Source organism: Sminthopsis crassicaudata, chromosome 1, assembly GCF_048593235.1.
Source record: "Sminthopsis crassicaudata isolate SCR6 chromosome 1, ASM4859323v1, whole genome shotgun sequence".
NCBI lineage: Eukaryota > Metazoa > Chordata > Mammalia > Dasyuromorphia > Dasyuridae > Sminthopsis > Sminthopsis crassicaudata.
The window spans coordinates 226,135,748-226,158,671 of NC_133617.1; the positions used below are offsets into that span (position 1 = coordinate 226,135,748).

The window sequence follows — 22,924 nt, forward strand, 5'->3', positions numbered from 1 at the left end:
GGAGAAAAGAAAATAAAGATTGTAAAGATATCATGAAGCCATTTAAAATTAATTGGTTTGTTTTGGTTCCTTTGTTTCAGTTTACCATCTTCATCTTAATTCTTCCTGTTTTAATTTAATCATAAAGGCCAAAGCGTTCATCTCAGCATATTGCTCACTTAAAATTTTACATTTAATCATGAAACAACATTCAAAACTTATATTTTGTGTCACTTCATGGTTTACAAATTATTTTCTTGAACATTTTCTGATTTAATTCTTAAATGAACTCAGGTTGATTAAGTGCATTAGCAATAATGGGATTTCACTTTTACAGGGACCTGCTAGGTGAGGAAACTCTTTTGGGTCAGCACTTTCTGTGCAACTTACCATCTTAGAGAATTATCAAGAACATTCCAAGATTAACTGACTGGCCCAGAGTCACACAACCAGTTATGTCTCACTAAAAGTGTGACTTGAACACAGATCTTTATCTGTTCGCTAAATCATTCTTCTTCTCTGCATTATCACCAAGCTTGTGACCTGCCCAAGATCACCCAGTAGTAAGCTTTTTTTTTAAGCCAATATTTAGAGCCACTTTTCTAGCTCCAACTATAGTATTCTTTCTCCTATCCTAAATTTCATCCCAATACAAATGTGAAAACACATGGGAAGGTTCACGTTTTAGCTTTCTTCCTTTCTTAGAACTTGCTTATTCTTCTTCTTATTATTATTATTAATGATTATTATTATTATTATTATAGACTCTTGAATCACGACAAGCCCATTACTCTCTGAGAGTAATGCCCAGTGACATGTTGGGGCTCCAATAGAATTTCTTCATTACTTACCACTAAATTCCTTTCTCTTAGAGTGTACTCACCTTGGCTTTGCAGAATTATGGGATTAGAACTAAATGGGATTTGCAAAGATCACTCTATCTCACTCTCCTTATGTAGAAGAAGAGTTATAAACTCAGAAGTTAATAAAGAATTAGTTGATGTGATATCAGATATAGAGTTTTAGTCTGGTTCCTCTGATGACAAATTCGGAGCTCTTAAGGCTGTATTACACTATCAAAAATGTTCAACTTTAGGATTATTGCTAATATACATTAGTGCTAGCATTGCCCAGGTTGCAATGCCAGTGAGTTGATTTAAGTGCTTTTTGTGTACTAGGCAATATGCTAAGCACTGAAGATTTAAAAAAAAAAAAAAAAAGCAAGACTCTTCTTTTTCCTCAAAGAGAGTCTTTAACTGGGGATACGGTATTCACACACACACACACACACACACACACACACATATATATATATACACACACACACACATATATATGCATATATATATATATATGATATGAATTAAGGAAATAAATTTATTAACCACCTACTATGTGCCAGGCCCTGGGCTAAGTGCTTTACAAATATCTCATTCAATCTTCATAACAGCTGTGGGAGTCAGATGCTATTTGTATCCCTGTTTAAGAAGGAAACAGAGGTAAAAAGTGATTTTTAGTGATTTGCCCACTGCTAGTAAATGCCTGAAGCCACATTTGACCTCAAGTTTTTCTGACTTCAGACTCAGCTATCTATCTTGCATGCTAAGTTAAGGCACAGTGGGGGACACAAGTGGGATGGGTATGGGGAAAGAGACCCTCTGTAGGAGATAGTACCTGAGCTGAAACTTAAAGGAAGCCAGAGGTCCTAAGAAAGGAAGATTTAGGGAAAGGACAGTTATGGTGGGAAGGTAGAATAGGCCGCAGAGGGTAAATTAAGCAAAGAGTGAAATGAAAAGAGTGAAACTTGGAGTTCTCTAAAAGGAGATTGTTTAAAAAAAAAGAAAGAAATTATAATGTCAAGTGTAAAATGGGAAAAAAAAGTCATATCACATAAGTTTGCCTTTAAATTTTGAGTTTAATCAGGATCAATTAAACTATACATTGTTCCTAATTTTTCTCTGAGCAATATGGGGACATTTACTGAAAATAGTCTCTTAGTCTCCTAGCATTTCTCCTTTTAGGTTGGAAAATATATTGATTTTCTTTTTACTAAGCATGGAAGAAAATTGATTTCAAGGTAACCCACTATTGAAGGAAAAAGGTAGAACCAAATCATTTAATTAATCGCCAAATACTTCTGAGCACTTACTAAGGTCATTGCACAAGAGACACAGAAACCTACTCTTCAGTTCCTTATACTTTATTGTATTTTCACATGCTCATCCTTGGCTTCTGTGAATGTGAATAATTATATCACCTGGTTCAGTATTCTATAAGAAGTCAGCCATGAAATCATTCTGGTCAAATTCATACTTTTTTGTTCACCCCCTTGCTTTTGAAAATAACAAGATCTTGCAAGAAAGTTGGGGCAACCAGGTCAGGTAGTGCAGTGAGCTGGAGCACTGTTCTTTGAATTAGGAAGATTAATCTTCCTGAATTCAAATCTTCAGACATTTACAAGCTATGTGATCCTAGGCAAGTCACATAACTACTGTTTGTCTCAGTTTCCCCATCTGTAAAAGAAAGAAATGGCAGACCATTCCCATATTTTTGCCAAGAAAACTCCAGGTAGGATTATCACAGTCAGACATGACTGAACAACAAGCAAGGAAGTTAGGTATTTGTTGTGATACTTCCTGATGTACAAGTTATTATTTTTTTTTTTGGATTTCATTTTTCCTAGATATGTGAAATCCAGGGTGATTCCAGATTCAATTAAAGCAACTTGGTACTCAGCCATCAATGACACTATTGTCATTTCTTGCTTGATATAATAATAATAACAGTTATGGTGATGATGATGGTAGAAATTTGCAGAATGCTTTGTATATTATCTCATTTGATCCTTACAACAACCCTGTGAGGAGGTTTTGAGATTTTACAGATCAGAAGATTGAGTCAAGCAGAAGTCAAATGAGTTACAGACTTACACAGCTATTTAAAAATCTGAGACAGAGTTTGAATTCAGATGTTCTTCATTCCAATACTTTCTATTGCATCACCTAGCTGCCCTGAGACCTAGAATCAAGAAGCCTGCATTCTTACGCATTGCTTTGTGTCACTGCAGATCTTTTGCCTTCTTCCCTGCAGCCCTTTGTCCTGGTTGCTAACTCCCTACTCACCCATAATTTCTTGAGGAGCCCCAGCTATCCTCTCTCCCTTCTCTGTTCAGCTCACTTTTTGCACTTCTGTACTTGCTAGTTAGGCATTCTCCATTCCATCTCCCCAAGAAAACTATTCGGATGCATTGCTCTAGACTCACCTATACAACCATCTCATGTGTCCCAGATATGTTCACATCATTCCCGGCTAACGCCACTCCATATTTTACCTGTTTGCCATCTACCTTCTTCCCACTGGGGTACCATTCCTCTCATTTTTCCTCTCCTATTAGAAAATGCATTCCCCATTAAAAACTCCTTGAGAGTAGGGGCACTTTTATTTGCTCTTATTTGTATCTCCAGTGCTTAGAACAATCTCTAGCACTTAGTAAACACTTTAAAAATGTTCTGTCTTTAGTTAGTTTTGCTATTAAAAATAAGTGATTAGTTTGATAATAATATGAGATTATTTTGTTGATTATTTTTTTCAAAAAGTTCAGCTTACTGACATGAAGAATTTCATTTTCATCTTTACTCTTTGATGAAAGGTTGCAAGGGACTTCAGAGTTATACCCATACCCAGTGTTTTTATTAATATAGCCTAAAGGTCAGCCCTTTTTGTAGTGGCTAGAAACTGGAAACTACGTGGATGCCCATCAATTGGAGAATGGCTGAATAAATTGTGGTATATGAATGTTATGGAATATTATTGTTCTGTAAGAAACGACCAGCAGGATGATCTCAGAAAGGCCTGAACTGATGCTGAGTGAAATGAGCAGGACCAGGAGATCGTTGTATACTTCAACAACAATACTGTATGAGGATGTATTCTGATGGACGTGGCCCTCTTCAACAATGAGAGGATCCAAATCAGTTCCAGTTGATCAGTAATGTACAGAACCAGCTACTCCCAGTGAAAAAAGTCTGGGAGATGAGTGTGGACCACAAAATAGCATTTCTACTCTTTCTGTTGTTGTTTGCTTGCATTTTTGTTTTTCTTCCCAGGTTATTTTTACCTTCTTTCTAAATCAGATTTTTCTTGTGCAATAAGATAACTGCATAAATATGTACACATGTATTTAACATATACCTTAACATATTTAACATGTATGGGACTACCTGCCATCTAGGGGAGGGGGTAGAGGGAAGGAGGGGAAAAGTTGGAACAGAAATTTTTGCAAAGGTCACTGTTGAAAAATTACCCATGCAATATTATATCTAGATTATACTGTAACACATGTAAAATGTATGGAATTGCCTGTCATCTAGGGAAGGGTGTAGAGGGAGGGAGGGGATAATTTGAAAAAATGATTACAAGGGATAATGGTATAAAAAAAATTACTCATGTATATATACTGTCAATAAAAAGGTATAATAAAAAAAATCTATCAAATCAGAATCAACATTCTGATCATCAAAGAAGAAATAAATAAAAATAAAGGCAAAATCCATTGAATTGATGAATAACATAAAAAATATATAGCCTAAAGATGAAGGAAAGCTTGGTATCATGAGTACACAGTGAGTCATATAGAAAGAAAGCCTAGATTTAAACTATTTTCTGCTACCTAATGTCTGGGAAATCTAGAACAATGCACCTATAACTTCTCAGTGCCCCAGGCAAATCCTTGAGGCTAAAAAAATGTTTAAATAATATTTTAGGGGTAGTTAGATAATACAATGGATAGAAGACTGGATCTGGCATCTAGAGGACCCAAGTTTAAATGTGACCTCAAATATGTAACACTTCCTAGCTGTGTGACTGGGTGAGTCACTTAACCCTCAGTTGCCTCGAAAAACAGACAAACAAGCAAATAAATAAATGAGTGAATACATAAATACATTATCTTTTCAAACTACAAGGAAAGACAAATTTTAAGTTTTTTTGTTTTAATTTTGAGTTCCAAACTTCCTTCCTCTCTCATCTACTCTCTCCCTAAGATGGTATACAATTTGTTATAGGTTATAGATGTACAAGTATGTAAAATATATTTCTATATTAGGCATTTTGTGAAAGAAGAAACATAAAATGAAAATAGTATGCTTAGATATGTGTTCAAGCTCCATCAGTTCTTTTTCTGGATGTGAATAACATTTTTCTCGAGTCCTTTTGAATTGTCTTGGGTGCATTGCATTGCTGAGAATAGCTAAGTCATTGTATAGTGTTGCTGTTACTGTGACAATGATTTACTGATTTCCCTTTGCATCAGTTCATATAAGTCCAGGTTTTTCTGAAAGTAGCAGACTCATCATTGTTCAGCCATTCCCAACCCCTCAATTTCCAAATCTTTGCCACTACATAAAAAAAGAGCTGCTATAAATATTTTTGTACAAGTAGATGTATCTTACTTTTTAAAAAAATCTCTTTGGGATATAGTCTTAATAGTGATATTATTGGGTAAAACAGTATGGAGTTTGACTGCCCTTTGGCAGTCATATAGTTCCAAATTGCTCTCTATAATAGTTGGATTAGTTCACAACCCCACCAACAGTGCATTAATGTGCCAGTTTTCCCACATCCCCTCTGGCATTTATAATTTTCTTTTTTCTATCATTGAACAATCTGATAGGTGTGAAGTAGTACCTCAGACTTGTTTTCGTTTGCATTTTTCTAATCAGTTGTGATTTTGAGCATTTTTTCTTGTAATTATAGATAGCTTTGATTTCTTCATCAGAAAACTGCCTATTCATAATCCATGGTCATTTATTAATTGTGGTATCACTTGTATCCTAAGACTGTAAATTGCAGAAATTCCCTTAGAATTCTCCATGCCAATGAAACTAAAGGTCCAAATGAGAAAGAGACAAATACAGAGAGAGGGGGGACATAGAGAGAGACAGAGAGACAGGCCGAGACAGAGAGGCAGAGACAAAGACAGAGACAGACAGAGAGAGAGGGACAGAAACAGAGAGAGAAGGAGGGAGGGAGATAGAAGGAGAAAGGGAGGGAGAAAAAGAAGGAGGGAGGGAGAAAGAGAGAGGGAAGGAAAAAGCAACCCAAAATTGAATAAGAGAAGGAGAGTAGGTAGACTGTGAGTCAAAAATTGTGCATAATTTCTATTGATCTGAGCTCCTTCCTTTCATGGAAGCCTGCCCACTTAATAAAAAGACTATTCCAGTGAAAATACATGATCTCAAAAAATAAATTTCAGTTGACACTAAATACATGGTAAGTGCAAGTAGTCTGCAGCATATGACCAACAATAGCTCACATGCACTAAAGTGGGAAAAATTATCATTTTTAAAAATGTATGAGCAGAAAAAGAGGTGGACTAATTATAGAGCAAGAACAAGAGATAAAACATAAACTGTCCAAATGTGACATTAGTATCCTTGAAATATTTAAAAGAAAGTCTCCAACATGGATTCGCTAAGGAGGATTTGTGGAAGATCATGGATAAAGATGCATGAGATGACAAGGCACAGCTACATAGGAGGTGCTCGTATTGGTGAGATCATAGATCTGTCTGAAGTTTGAGTTGATTCACTTTGTTGCTATTGATTCCTCCCCCACCCTCAAGATCCCATCAATATGTAGTACGACATTTCTCAACTTGTGTTCCTGGATCAGTTAAACCCAAAAAAGAGGCTTTACTTTTATTTTAATTCAGCCTCATCTTAATTCACTTCAGCTCATTTTTTCAGGCTGTTAAGATCTTTTTGGGTCCCGATTCTGCCATCCCACATGTTGGCTGTCCTTTGCAACTTTGTGTTAGCTGAAAATTCGATAGATATATCATCTATGACTTTACCAAAGCTATTGCTGAAAATGTTGAATAGAATAGGACTAATGACAGGTCCCAGGGACACTACACTAGAGAGCTTCCTCTAAGTTGATAATGACCCATTTATGAAACATAACTCTTTGAGTCTGGTAATTCAGTCAATTCTGAAAAATTATCCATCTGTTCTAAGACAAATCCGCCCACCTTGTTGACAAGGATAACATAAGAGATTTTGTCAGGCACCTTGTAGTGCAAATTTGCTGTCTAAAGACATTTCCATTATTAGCTAACCTCTAACCCACCCCCCAAATGAAGCTAGCTTGACATAACTGAATCTCAATGAAGTCATCTTGGATGTTACAATTTTAAAAAATCTTTATTCAATGCCCTAAACCAGGGGTTCTCAAATACTGCCCGTGGGCCAGATGTGGCCGGCTGAGGACGTTTACGCGGCCCACTGGGTTATGGCAAAGGGGCTGAAGGGCAGAGACAGAGTGTGAGTTTTTGTTTTTACTATAGTCCGGCCTCCCACAGTCTGATGGGCAGTGAACTGGCCCCTATTTAAAAAGTTTGAGGACCACTAAATAACCTATCTATTTCATAATACAGTCTAGAATGTTGTCAATCCCAGAATTCAGATTCATGAGACTTCTCTCCCAATTCCAGTCTCTTCCCCTTTTTGAATACCAGGGTATCCACACATCTCCAGGATTGTGTCTCCTTTCCTTTTCTGTCCTGTTTTCCAAAGATCACCTATCACAGTACAGAAAGTTCTTTAAAGGGCTTCAGTTTGTCTTGGCTTGATGAATTGACGATCTTGGGAAAAGCTAGATACTCTTTTATCACCAACTCTATGCTGGATTTCAATTCTTTGCTAACTTTTTTTTACATGAATATTTTTTACTGTAACAAAGGCATTATGCACTTTTCCTAATCTTGGTCTTTCCTTGGTCTGATCTTTACAAGACCAGAAGAGAAACTTTTGCACATTTTGGTTTTTTTTTTTTTTTTAACAACCTTAAAACCAACTCCTAGAATATCACCAACAGCATGACCACTCTGACCAAATGCAGAAACCATAACTTCATTGTTTTCCTCGATTAAAGTTCAAGCAGGAACTAAGATAGTGATTTTTTTCCTGTTCTTAATTAGCTAGGCTTTCATATACTCCCTAATGGCTGAATTGATCTGCTTGACTTCCATACCAATTTTTCCCAAGGCAATCCCTTTTAAGTACAGTGCTCCCCCAAATAGATTGGCTTTCAGGGCAGTGCCCAAATGGACTTTCTCATATTGTTGGTCACGACACTTTTAGTCTCTCCTACTACTGAGGAACTTTATAACCATATGAGGACTACATTTAGCCATGCTGCTGACATTTAAGCCAAGGAAAAAACAAAGAAGATTTTTTTATTCTAGTTGTGTTTTTTTTTTTTTTCCCCCAGCCCAAAAAGCATGCTCTTGCGGAGAGAAAATAGAAACACAATAAGACTCATATAGTTCTACTATCTCTCTATTGTCCTCTCATCATGTATTTAATGAGTGTTTGTTGAACAATAGATTTGCTAACTACCAAGCCTAAACTCTAATCTCCCTTCAAATTCCAGCTCAAAAGCCTCCTATGCTCTATGAAGCCTTCTTGGAGAGCTCTAGCTCATGCTCATTTCTCCCTTCTCTGAATTCCTGCTGCCCTGGAAGGCAGCATTATACAAAAAGGGAGGAACATGCTAGATTTAAAAGGTTAGATAGGACCTAGGTTCAAGTCCCAGCTCTGGTTACTAGTGGGACCTTAGGAAATACAATTACTTTTTTTGGCTTCCATTTCCTCCTCTATAAAATAAAGGGCCTCAACCTTTTGGTGATAAATCAAATGATCTTTTGCCAGTTTATATCATACAGTTTGTGGCACAGTGACTAGAGTACTGGACCAGGAGGCAGGAAGACTCCTCATCTGGCCTCAGACATTTCCCAACTGTGTGACCCTATGCAAGTCCCTTAACTCTTTCTTCATCTATAAAAGAGATAGAGAAGAAAATGGCAAATCACTCCAACATCTTTGCCAGGAAACCCTCAAACAGGGTCATGAAGACAAGACTGAAAAAATTACTGAATAATATCATATAGTTTAACACTTCATAGATCCATGTAAGTTAAACTTTTCTTTCCATGTAGATTTTTATTTCCATGAAGTTTGAGATCGTCTTATATTGCTTTAATATCTCCACTGTGTACCTAGCACAGTGCTGGACACATAAAAATAAAGGATGTTTCAGAGTGCAAGATATTTCCACTGGCCACAATTTTAAAACAGCTTGAATCTGGTATGGAATTCTGATTAACGGTGGTATTCAGAATGGAAATTATTTGAAAAAGCAGTTCTAGGATGGCTAGATTAGGAAAAATGACTTCTATGCTTCCTCAGTAGTAAAAGGGATGGAGCAGAATTTTGCAACAGTATGTACTAAATGAACTGCACCTTGTCAGTTAAGTACCGTTCCCTTTAGATGACAAAGAAAAAAATGGGTATTCTTTTTTGCCTAAGGTTCAGAGGAAGACCTATTCCATGTTATTAGAAATTTGGTTATTTCTAACCACATTTGGTTGGAAAAAACAGGCATCTCTTTTTTTTTTTTCCTGTGCACAAAGGATGAAGGTGATTAAAATGACCATTACTATTCCACTAGCAGAGTTTCATTTGACTTTTAAATTCTACTGATACTTTATTGCTATTAGACTGTAAGCTCCTTGTGGGCAAGACTGTCTTTTTCCATCTATTTATCTTTTGCTTCCCCTCAGCTTAGCACAGCCTCTGCACAGGAATATTTTTTCCTGGGGAATAAATTTCACAGAGCACACTGATGGCATTTATGGTCCCATATATATACATACTCACATACACACAGTTCTATACAGTGAGTATGTATATATACATACACACATGTTGTAGTGGTAGGGTGAGCAGACCATATGTCTCTATCTCACCAGCTGCTACAGAGAGCACTTGCTAAGTATATTTGGCAAAAGCATAGGGATTTTTATTTCCTATATTCAAAAAAGAACTTTTAAAGCACTGTATATAAATTGCCCCATCCCCAGCCAAGTGCTCCCCAAATGTTCATTAACACTAAAAGATGGCAGTCACTTTCAAAGCAAGCTTTACACAGGAGAATGCAGTTCAAAGAATCCAGGGCACTGCTAAGCTGAGGATGGGAATGTTATGCAGTTGGACCTTGGGGGGATAAAACAGGCAAATGACAAACTCTGCTGTTAAAAAAAAAGAAAAAAATGAGACGGACTGGAAACATGATCCCAAATGTCCTGTAAGGTGGTACAGTCGGGCATACTACAACAGGCTCAGCAAAATAGAAAACATTGGCAATTGGAGGGATTTGGAAAAGACAGCAAGCCCACTGGAAAAAACTAGTCCCAGTGAGAGCCAGAGATGGATGTCAACAGAAGTAGGTTATAAGGAAAGGAGTGAGGGAAGTTTCCACTCCCCAAATGATTGTGTCATCCTTCATGTTCATTATTCTCCCAGAGCAGCCTTTAATCACCTAGATAAAACACCGCCTGGGTTAAGGACCAGGAGAAATCATTCCACATTCCCTCCAGGAGAAGTCCATGAGGGTCATGCTGGCCATTCTTAATGCTGATCTGACTCCGGCTCACTGACTCCAAAACCAGCAGGATTTCCACTTCATCCTCATGTTGTTATTTGTAAAAGTCCTGTATTAGTTTAAACTTTTAGTCAAGAATCCCTTGAGTTTCATAGAACTTGATAACTCAAAACAGGGAAAAGAGACTTTGCTATTTTTGGAGTGGCTGGGAAATCCAATGGGTTAAGCCAAGAAAACATCAGGATCAGATAAATACAGACACTGATCACTCGCCACGGAATTTGATAATTGTAGGACAGGTAAGCATTCATTGAATAGGCAGTCTCTTTATAATTTGATTTATACCTACAGGGGACTTTGCTGCTCAGTCATTTTCACTTGTGTCCAATTTTTCCTGATCCTGTTTGGGGTTTTCTAGGCAGAGATACTAAAGCAGCTTGGATTTCCTTCTCCAAATCATTTTACAGATAAGGAAACTGAGGCAAACAGGATTAAGGGATTTATCCAAAGTTACATAGCTAATAAGTGTCTAAGGCCAGATTTGAACTCAGGAAAATGTTTCTTCTTGACTACAGGACCAGAAATCTTATCCACGGCAACTAGATGTTGGCTATCTAATTCAATCCCCTTATTATATAGATTAAGGAAACAGACCCTGTGAGGGCTAGTGATTTCCAAAGTCAGAGGATTTCCAGTGTACCACACTGTTCTATATTAATTACCACCATCTTCTCTTAGACCTTGGAAAATCTTCTCATACCTTGTTCCCTACTCCATGTTCCAGCTTTCTTACATTCACCCTCCCCACCAAATACTCTGTGATCCAATGGCATTGGCTTCCTTGTTGTTCCTCCAACAAAATACTCTATCTCCAGATACTGGGGACCTTCACTGACTGTCCCCCAAAATCTGGGACTCTCTCCTGCCTCATCTCTGCCTCTTGGTTTCCAAAACTCCCTTCAAGTCTCATCTAAAATCCCACCTTATACAGGGAAACTTTATGGGTCTTCTTTAATGTTAATGCCATCCCTCCATGCTGTCTTCAATTTATTCTATCTGTAATGATTTACAATTCTTTGTTTCAAGGAGCAAGAAAAAAAGCGTAATCTAAAGCCCTTGCTGGTCTAGAATTGAACAATTAAATCTACATGCAGACAAATCAAGTCAACTTACAGGGCTGAACTGTTACTACCGAACAAAACTACTTTCTTCTCTGCTTTTCAGAAAATGGAGTTTCTACAATTTTACGTTAGAATTGGAAGAGACCTTACAATATGTCTTTTTCATTGCCTTTATTTATACAAGGGAAGAAACAAAGTCCCAGGGAATGGAAGTAATTTTCTAGTTAACAAATCTGGAACCAGAACTCAGGTCTTCAAAATTCCAAAATATTTTCTTATTCTATAAAAGCATTTCTCCTACAAATAGAGAGAAATGCTGGGGACCTTTTTTAGAACATAGCTGCTAAAACATTTTCCTCAGAAATGCAGAATTATTTCTTGGGCCCTCACTTGCCTGAACAGATGATATATCTTGAAATATCAATAAGATTATTCACTATCCATAAAGAACACTTGGGGAATGGTATAATCCCCTAACCCTCAGGAGTACTCTTTGTCTCAGAAATTTCATTTTATTCATTAATTTGGAGGACATCTAGATTTCCAATCACATCTCTTTTACAGCCTGGACTACGCAATAGGTTCAAAGAAAGAGGTATTGATAAGTTAAATTGAGGTTACAAAAAGAGAGATAATTTCTTCTTATTACTTGGAAAAGAAAAAAAGATGTCTTATTTACTTAATAAATAGGATTGGTTTTCTCAGTGTCTGAATGTCATCCATAATCTGAATGAGCCTAGAGTAAGAATACCTAAGTTCAAATATACCTCAGATACTTTCTAGCCATGAGACCCCAGGCAAGTCATTTAACTCAGTCTCAATTTCTTCACAACTCTTAAAGAGGGGTATGTGAGATAACATTATCTGTGTCCCTGAGTTTATCGTGACAATCAAATGAGATAATATTTGTAAAAAATGATTAAGAAAAAGACTAGCACCCAGTAATAAATTCTTGTTGATAAGATGTGATGATATAATATGACAAAATAACATAATGTAGTATAACAATATAATGTAATATAACATAATAGAATATATCCTCAAAGAATTCACAGAGAATATGGCTTCACAACTAAAAAGGTTTAAACTTGCTACTAGATGAAAGAATTTACCATATATTATTTACAGCCAACGTGTATGTGAACTGTCTCTTGTTGAATCAGAAGGCCTGTGTTTAAATCCAGGTTCTTTCTCATGTTATTTATGTTAATTGTATAATATATTATTATAGTATTGATATATGTAATATAATCATATTATAATAATTTTAACATAGTATATTAACATATAATAACATTAATATATTTTATTTAATTTATACTTTAACATATTGAACATGTATTGATCAACCTGCAATGGGGGGGAGGGAAGGAGGGGAAAAATTAGAGCAAAAAGTTTGGCAGTTGTCAATGTTGTAAAATTACCCATGCATATATCTGGTATTAATTAAAAAAAAACATATAATAACATAAGAGTTTGGACCCTTTAAGCCCTAATTTCACTTGCAGGTCTAAATCTATGAATCCTTCTTGATGAACATCAGATCACAAGTTCTTAGGATCTTAGAGATCATTTATTCTGACTTTTTCATTTACAAATGATTCCAGAAGCCAAAGCCTACTACTTTTCCCTGGGAGACCAGCCTTCTGTCCACTGTGATCTACTGACAAGAACATTTTGTTTCCTATCAGCTTGATGGCTGGCTATTTGTGGTGATGTTTTTATCCTCAACCAGTTTTGTTTTGTTTTTTTTTGTTGTTGTTGTTGTTTTTTTAAAGATCATTTTTAAATGGTTCAAGGACTCAAGATAAAATTATACTTGTGGAGCCAGCGCTGACCAAAGCAGACACTGATTATTTCTAAAAACAAAATATTATGAGACTTTCATACCAGGTAAAACTGAGTAACTAAATATAGCTAAATATACTAAATATAGTGAAGAGATGTCAGGGTGAAAGAGCAGTTCAAGGTGTGTACACAGGTGCTAAATTCGGCTCTGGAGTTCACTCTGACAGTTCAGTGGCCTTTAGAAAAGCAACCAGCTATGGTGTTGCTTAAAATATTTTTCTTCAAATATTTTTACTGATATTTTGTTTTTACATAATATTTATGTATGCCTAATATTTCCTCTTCTCATCCCAAACAGGCATCCTTTATAGAAATAAAAAGAAAAGGGGTGGGGAGAGATGTGGAATTCAGTAAGACTAATAATATATCAGAAAAGTAATATTATAAGCATACTCACAATTCCCATTTTATGCAAAGAAAAGGGAAGTGGCGCTTTCTCATCTCTCTTGGGGGGGGGTGGCAAAGATAATTATTTGGATTCGATACCATCATTTTTTAATTTTCTGGTTGTTCCTTAGCCTGGAGACCATCTAGATTTTCAATCATATATATATATATATATATATATATATACATATATATATATGTATATATATATATATGTATATATATTTTTTTGCAGCTTGCACCCAAGCAGCCTAGTAGTTCTAAAAAGGGTGCTGATAAGCTAAATTCTGTCATTATTGTTCAGTCATTTCAGTCATGTCTGACTCTTCATGAGCCCATTTGGAATTTTCTTGACAAAGATACTGGAGTAGTTTTCTTCTCCAGCTCATTTTACAGATGAGGAAACTGAAGAAAATCTTAAGAGATTTGTCCAGGGGTCTCACAGAAAGTGATGGAAACCAGATATGAATTCAGGAAGATTTACCTCGTTCATTAATAAGCTAAGCATAGATTACAAAAAGACAATTCATTGCATCTTGTTCACCTGGAAAAGAAAAAAAAATCTTATTTACTCTGTAAATAGGATCAATTCCCATTGTTATAATCACTGTGTATATTATTTGTCTTACTTTTCTTTGCATCTGTTCATATAAATCTTGGCCTGCTTTTCAGTATTCATTATATTTTATCATTTCTTACAACACATTCCACTATAATATTGTACCATAATTTGTTTAGCCATTACCCAACTAATGACTATCTTACTTTGTTTCCCATTCTTTACTACTACAAAGAAAAAAAAATTGCTATAAATATTTTGTTATATATGAGATCTCTTTTTTTTTTTTTTTTGTCATTGACCTGGTTGGGTATATGCCTGCTGGTACAATCTCTAGTCAAAGGATAAGGATATTTTATTCAAGGTCACATAATTCAAAATTATTTATACAGGAGGGTTGATAAATTCATGCATGATTATCTCCATCTTTGTAAAGCCTTTCCTTCTTTGCCTCTTGACATCTTTTGTTTGCCTTTTTGCTGAGTGTGAGGTAAAATCTCAGAATTATTTTTTCACTTTTTCTATTAGTAATTTAGAAATTTTTTCCATATATTGCTAATAATTTTTGAGAACCACTTTTAATATTTTAACTGCTTATAGATAGCAGTGACTTTATTATTATGTATTTTTGTTAGTTTTCTAAAAGTCTTGGATATCAGCGTCTTATCAGTAATAATATTTTCCTCCCATTTAATCATTTCCCTTCTTATCCCAATAGCATGAATTTTGTTCACACAGAACCTTTTTAATTTTAGGTAATAAAAGTATTCTGTTTTATCATGTATGATCAGTTTTATCCCTTGTTTGCTTAAAAATTCATTCCTTTGCCCATAATTGTAAACAGGATGTATTGTAAGCAGTATTATCATGTAGTTTTCTTAGGTATTATATTCATGTCATGTATCCATCTTCAGTTGACTGTTGTATATGGTGTTAGGTAGTGTTCTGCCACACTGTTTTCCAGATTTACCAGCAATTCTTACCATATATCTTCCCTAATATTTATATTTTGACACTTATTAACACTGAACTATTGAGTCCAATTATTTTTTAATTTTCTTTCTCTGATACATTCTACTGATCTATTTTTTAGACAATTACCAAATGGTTTTGATGATCACTGCTTTATAATATTATTTTAATTCTAGAAGTAACATTTTGCACATTCCTCCCTCACTTAAATCCTTTTAATTTGTATGCCGTAGGATCACCTCCTTGATGTCATGATCTTTTTTCTCTTTGAATTTTTTTTCATTATTTTGATATTCTACATCTTTTTTATTCTTGCAAATTAATTTTATTGTTATTTTATCTAACTCTATACATTATCCCTTTGGTAATTTGACTGATAGATCCTATAGCTTGTCTTATGGGTGTGTGTTGGTGAAATTTTTAAAAAAGAGGTCAGTAGCAGTTGATAAATCAAAATGATTTTAATACATACTGAAAAAGCCAGAAATCCCAAGCCATAGTCAGATCATGTCCTCATCATGAGTCACTACAATATAAATTCCTCAGCTGTTGAACAATGCCTTCCATAGGTTTGTTGGTTGGTTGGTTAGTTTTTTGGTGGATGGAATAGCGGTATGATCTAAACCTATGATGTTATCTTTATGGGAATAAGTATTATCTCATTTGATGTTTATGACAAATGCTGAAGGATAGTTACTATTATTATCCCCATTTTACAAATGAGAAAACTGAGGCTTACAGATTTTTTTTGGTCCACAGTCACAGTTAGCAGGTGCCTGAAGGCAAATTTGAATTCTAGTCTTCTTGAGTCCAGCCCAAGTGCTTCATCCACTCGACCCCACCTAGTTTCTTTCACTGATACCTATAACATATAAATTGAGAGCTGCTTGGGATTGGGACTTGTCCATAATGACTTAGCTAGTAACCTCCAGAGGAATCCAGAGTTCCTCCCAGTACCTGCCCTTGCTGTCACTGCCTCTCCCTCTGAATGGAGAAGATGCCTAATAAATAAATGTTTGTTCAACTGAATAGAGCTGAATTGGATTGGATAAAAATGAAAGTGAATCATGCTAGGCAGTGCTTCCACCCTAAATGCCACTTGATATACACCCTGAGCATCTGGAATAGTTCTCTTTATTTCATTGTTTCTCCGCATCTGCTGTATTGAAATAAAAAGCAGAGAGCTCCAAATTTATAATGAACCAACTCCAGTAATGTTTCTTGCTGCTGATTATATGCAGCTTAAAGAATGAGAAGAGAGAATACAAAATGATATCCTAGAATCATGGCTCATGCTTGAGGTTATTTTGTGCCCAGAATGAAAATGGGGAAATGCAGAAATATATAGAACCAAGGCGTCCATTGGAAAATATTATGACAATGCCCTGGTCTGAAGTCCTTAGAGTCACTTGAATTTTTGACTAAAACAATCAACTGTAGGGAAAGATCATGATTCCTGAACCTAAGATTATTAGAAAGCATTTGTCCTGTTTATAATGACCTTCGACTAGATTTAAATGGGAGCAATTAAAGAGGGAGTGAGTGATTTCAAGTCAAGTCAACCAGCATTTGTTATCCCTCACTGTGTGCTGGGGCTGTGCTAAGCACTAGGAATACAAATAGAAGCACAAAGTCCCAGCTTCAAGGAATTTGTTCTAATGAGGGAAGCAGTATATAAAAGGGAATTGAGAAGGGGAGCTGGGAAGTCAGTGGGCTTAGGAGATGGAAGGCATGCTATAGAGCAGGGGTTCTCAAACTACGGCGGGCCAGATGCGGCCCTCTGGGGACATTTATGCGGCCCACCTGATTATGGCAAATGGGCTGAGGGGCGGAAACAGTGTGAGCTTTTGTTTTCACTATAGTCCGGCCTCCCACAGTACAGTGAACTGGTCCCTATTTTACAAGTTTGAGGACCACTGCGAGAAAGTCTTCTCTGGTAGAGTCAAAAGTGCAGCTTGGTAAGGGATAAAGATACTTAGCCTGAGCCCCCTCCTTAAAATGGATGCCTTGGGAGTAGCCAGCCAACAGGTCACAAAGGTGGATGGTGTTTTCCAACTGAGAAGTAGGCCAAGGATGGGGTAAGCTTCCTGGCTGAAGAGGTTTCTCGATGATATCCCACCAAAACTACTCTGGCGTTAACATTACTGTTAAGTTTAAGTAAATCAAAATTCTGTATTTCTTTACAAAGCAGAAATTTGTGTACATTAATAAATTGTCTCCAAAAGACTCCCTTAACTCCCTACTTCCAAGCATTAAGCAAGGTACTGAGAATTAACCAGATAAGGGAATGATTTGTAGTTTGTGACTATATAATCGCCTTTGACTTCTGTGGAGCTTCACCTCCCTTCACTGGAAAACTCCAGGACTGTCCGTTTCTCGTGAGATCCTAATAAAATTCTATTCTTCACTTTGAGATATCTCTGAGTATTTTTGAATTGGACTTTGCCATACCACACAGGACCTATTAAGAGAAATTATTATTTTACATTTGTATTAGTAATCAATTATTAAATTAAATTGGAATCCAGGCTTTTTTCCTCAGTTTCCTCAGTAAGGTACAGCTCCTGTAAAAAGTCAGTCTCTGAAGGACATGACTGATTAAAATTATTCCTAGCCTTCAAGGAACATGCCAGCTAACTAGGAGACCTTGTTGCTGTTGTTTGTCCTTCTGTCTTGAAGAATGATTGTGACGTCAGGAAGATGATGGCCATGTTATGCAAATGAGTTGGATTTAAGTGAGGGAAGGCAGTGCAAAGTCACCAACGTCATTTTCTCCCCCAAAGCCAGCTGGGTCCAGATCTGGACAAGTGGAGATGTTGGTCTTTTTAAGTTAAGGTCTTTCCCACTTCTCAGCTTGACTGAGTCAATTATATAATTGATGATTAAGACTAGATTCTCTTTCAAATATAAATGTAAAGTCAACTCTGTGCATCAGACAGAATAATTGCACTGGGTCAAAGTTCTGCCCGGCACAAGGGACGAGCTCTTGGGCATCTGTACTCTTCACTTTTGTTTAATCTGCTAGTCTTGGGAAATGTGTCTATAGGGAAAATTTGTTATTTTCCTGAATTTACAGTCAGATCTTTATGAGAACTTTGGTTTATATGGAAGAACTTAAAATGTGTGTAACTGCTTGAATAGTTCCAAATATCAGGTCTAGTATCCTTTATAGGTACTGAAAGAATGGGAAAGATAGCCAAAGTGACCTTGCAAGCCATTGTCCTATATCTTTCTCCTCAAACTCTCAGAAAGAATTAATATCTTTATGCTCTCTAACTTCATTTCCTCACATCCATTACTCACTTCTCATCACTTTGCCATCTGATTTTATACCCACACCACTCAACTGAAACTACTTTCTCTAAAGTGACCAGAAAGTACATTGGGCCCTAATGTTAAAGTGGGAGGAACCTTGTGACAGGAGTCCTTTGTAACCTTGGGTCATTTAAGTGACTTCAGTCACTTAAACCTTTCCCTCTCCTTCTTTAGTCAGCCAGCTTCCAAGTCTTGTTTATCATACCTCCATAATAGTCATCACATCCATTCCCATCTCTTGACTGCTAACATTACGGTTTAAAGCCCCATAATCTCTCACTTAGGTTCCCAGCTTCTAGTCTTTCTTTTTCCTCCAATCCATCCTCCAAACTGCTGTCAGAATACTTTTCCCAGGCTACAGCTCAGACTGAATCCCTCCAAAAACCTTCCATGCCTTCTCATTGCCTATTAGACAGAAATACAAACAGCCTGTCATTTAAGGCCTTCAACAGTCAAGTCACTTACTTTTTTTTTTTTTTTAAACCATGTTTTGACCTGTTCTGTATTCCAATCTTACTGGACAACTAGCAAAGGTATGGGAGGGGAGTAGCCATTACACATTCTAAAATGTAATTTACATTATTGACATTTTCTTTATTACTTTCTTGAATCTAGATAAACAATAAGCAAAGCTCTGATTTTGAGTTCATTGATTTTCAAGGTATAAAATGCTCAGCTTTATAATTTAATTGTCAAATCTCTCAAACTAGACTAAATTGGGTTCTAACACTCCCCAGGCTATAAACTATTACCAAATGTAGTGCTCTGGGTTTGCACAAGCTGTCCTCCCTGCCCAAAATTCACCTCCCCCTTAAATGCTAACCTTGGGTGCCACTTCCTCAAAGCATCCTTCCCTAAATCTCCCAGACCTCCATGCTTCCCCACCCCCACAAGCGTTCATCTCTAGGGCCAGAACTGTTTATGCTTTCACTACCTAGGGCAGTACCTGTATCATAAGTACTTAATAAAGGTTTAATAAATTGAATTGGCTGATTTGAGGATTTCTTGAGGTTATCTTTGAAAGTTTGAAATATATGCATGTATGTGCACATATGCACATATATACACAGTTGTAAAATTGTTTAAACTTTTAAGCACCTACTATGCACATGTTTAAAATTAAGTTTTCATTTTGTGTTTTAGGTAGCAAATTTTGTGCAAAGCCTTCCAGGTTGTGAAGATCATTCCAGATACTTCAAAAAAGAGGTAAGACTTGTCAGCAAAAGTATTTCAGTTTCCTCCCCACCTCTTGTGTTCAGGGCCCAGCTTGGTCATTTTAATTACAATTTTTTTTACTGTCTTATATGGCTTATTCCCCATGATATATGTCTTTCCAACACCACCCTGTGTCTCTCTCAAGATACCAGATGATTAGTTCTAATAGAACTAGCTCAGAAAAGCCATAATCCTTTTATTTTTATTACTTTTATAATATATATTATATATATGATATAAATAAATTATTATATATTGTTACTAGGAGACACCAAAGCCTTGTGTCTCTTAAATCAGGGCATGCATGGCTAGTTAAGTGACTTGTGTGAATTTGAGTCTATTCATATTTGATCACACAAGAGTTGGTGATGGTAGTGGTATGGGTAGAGGTAATGGTACTGAGCCATGAGAGTAGATAGGATCCTTCTCCTATGGAAACTCCCTCCACTGATGTATGTAGCCACAATTTATCTACAATTTATAGTCTTACTTGCCTAGGTTGTTGAGAAGTCAAACGATTTTGGTCACACATTATATAATCCTATTTTCTTGACTCTAAAGCCATTTTTCTGTCCCCTATGTGATAATATCTCTTTTTAACATGGACAAATGGGTTTGAAATCAGAAAAATGGTGACAAAGTCAAGCTAGCAAGTGAATTATTTATTAAGTACTTCCTGGACTGTGCTAAGCAGTGGGAATACAAATACAAGCAGAAAAAAAAAAATGATGTCCTCAGGGAGCTTACTTTCTTAAAGAGAATGAGAAAAGTGGAGAGAAAGAAGCCCAAGGAGTGTGATGGGATTTGGGGGCAGGGAATAAGGAGACACCTGCCCTTATCTGGTTCAAGGGCATTGTGGAAAAAGAGTCAGAAATACAGCCTGAAGGAAAATGAAGAAATTTTTCTTTTACATTTTCAGCAGATTGATGGCAAAGCCTTCCTGCTTCTGACCCAGACAGATATAGTCAAAGTGATGCACATTAAACTTGGCCCAGCCTTGAAGATTTTTAATTCCATCCTGATGTTCAGGAATGCCCAGGACCTTGGAGAAACAGATTCTGCCTCTAGCAAAGTCATCAGAGAATAGATGTGCCATTCTCTCCTGGACACCTTGAACTTAGGTTATTCAAGCAATAAAATCTGGAATATATTCATTTGGTTTTTCATGTTTTACCTAGTCATATCTATGCTGAAAAATATTGTGTCTAAATTTTACAGAGTGAAAAGAATTTGATGATGAAGTGCCAGAATTCAGAAAGTTTTAGGCCCATTCAAACGTCCGTCAATATTGTTATTCTTTGGCAAAGTCTTGTCACATCAGGACCAAAGATGTCCACACATACATACATTTTCATTCTTTCCCTAGATTCCATTAAAGAAGCCATTTCCCATCTCCCAGGCATAAAACCCTCAAGTGATAAAATATTAGAAAAACAGTATTCATAAATACACTGTTAATGTTTTCATCAGAACATCCGAGCTTGGCTCAGATTTGCCATCTGGACTGTAATGAGTCTGCAAGAGATACATGGAGGAAAGAGACAAAGACCTGGTGCTTTAAAAAGATGTCTTGTGAGATTTTTGTGTACTTTACTCAGGAAAGTGTGAATGCTTAAAAAAAAAAAACCACATGTTTTCATGATTCATTAATTCTCCTTTTTTGTCTAAGTAACCATTTTTTGGTTGCTCACTAAAGACTTTTCGGGACCTTAAAAGGAGGATGTGATGGTGTAATGTGAAAAAATCAGGCCTGGGTGTTTTAAAATGAAACACTGGTTCTGATAGACATCCAGTCCCCTAGTGCTTTAAATGACAGGGCTTTGGGATCTGTTTATAACACTGCTTTTGGCTGACAGTTTGCCTTTGTAGAAGAACTGTATTATGTCAGGCTTCTGCTCTGTTTAAGTGATCACATTCAAGAGAGGGGACGCGTCCTCCTTACATGTGATCTGTGCAATCCAGAGCTCTACTATAATGGATGATAAATCTATTTCATTTTGAAAGCAAGAGAGTGTTATCATAAAAGAGTGATCAGAAGGAAGGGACTTGAAAAAAATTGTATTGGAGTATTTTGTAAGCTGATGTTTTCCTACAAGTAATTATACCTGAAACCAAAATCCTATGGGATCCTCCATAACTGGCACTTGTTTTTTTGATGGCCATATCCACAGGGGAATGAAGAATGCATTCACATTAGTACTTCCATCATGTTTGCAAAAGGAAAATGACAGAGAAATTGGAGAAAATGATAAAATTCTACTATCACCCTCTCTATTTGTCATGTTTTTCTAATATTATATCTATTTGAATGGAATTGTCACCGATACCTATTATTTGAGAAAAAACCATTATCTCTAAAGCATATATATTTGTGATGTTTTCTTGGGGTTTGATTTAGATAGAATTTTAATATATTATTGGTTGATGTAAATTTCCATTTCTGCAATTTTACCAAATCTTTCTATGGATAAGCAAAATCCCTACTTTTACTGTATTCATATTTTAATATATTTTAAATGCTAATAAAGATTGATATACATGAAAAAAATCATGCCTTCTTGCCTTCATTAACATGACACACTTCATCAAAGCTTTGAGAGACTTTCCCTCACATTTGAAATCAAGACAAAATCATAGTGACATCTCCTGCATTATCAAGTAGTAGATTGGCAAAGAGTGAATTTTCTTGGGAAATTCATAGTTCTAAAGTGGTTTGAAGAGTAGGGACCAATAAAAAGTAATTCAACAACAACAAAAATTAAGCACCTGGGAGATACTCAAAGACAAAATGCAACAAATTATAGCTATTTTGGTTCTAGACCAACCACTTTTATTAAGTTAAGTTTGGCAGTTAAAATTGACACCAATTATGTGCCCTACATTGAGCTAACAACCGCTTATGTTGGATTAGATTTTGCTCAGTCTGCATCTCTTCTTATTTACTATGGTTTGGGTGTTTTAACCCTCTTTGATAGATTCCAAGTCAGATCTTGGAAGGGCTGCCCTTAAGATAAATAGATAATGCAATCAGGTGTAACGGGGAGAATTTTTAACCAAATAAAATAAAAAAGATCACAAAAAATAA

General features: G+C 36.1%; 1 protein-coding gene across 6 annotated transcripts in view; it reads left to right on the forward strand.

The window, feature by feature from the left end:
• Positions 1–22,387, forward strand: part of L3MBTL4 (L3MBTL histone methyl-lysine binding protein 4) — a 506,551-nt gene extending 484,164 nt beyond the window's left edge. For 5 of the 6 annotated variants that reach the window (XM_074275355.1, XM_074275337.1, XM_074275363.1 and 2 more), the window contains exons 18-19: positions 19,768–19,830; positions 20,759–22,387. In XM_074275355.1, coding sequence (XP_074131456.1) covers positions 19,768–19,830; positions 20,759–20,926 — 231 coding nt within the window. In that variant the 3' untranslated portion in view covers positions 20,927–22,387. The remainder of the gene's footprint in view (positions 1–19,767; positions 19,831–20,758) is intronic. The other variant, XM_074275383.1, reaches the window with a different exon arrangement.
• Positions 22,388–22,924: the final 537 nt, after the last annotated feature.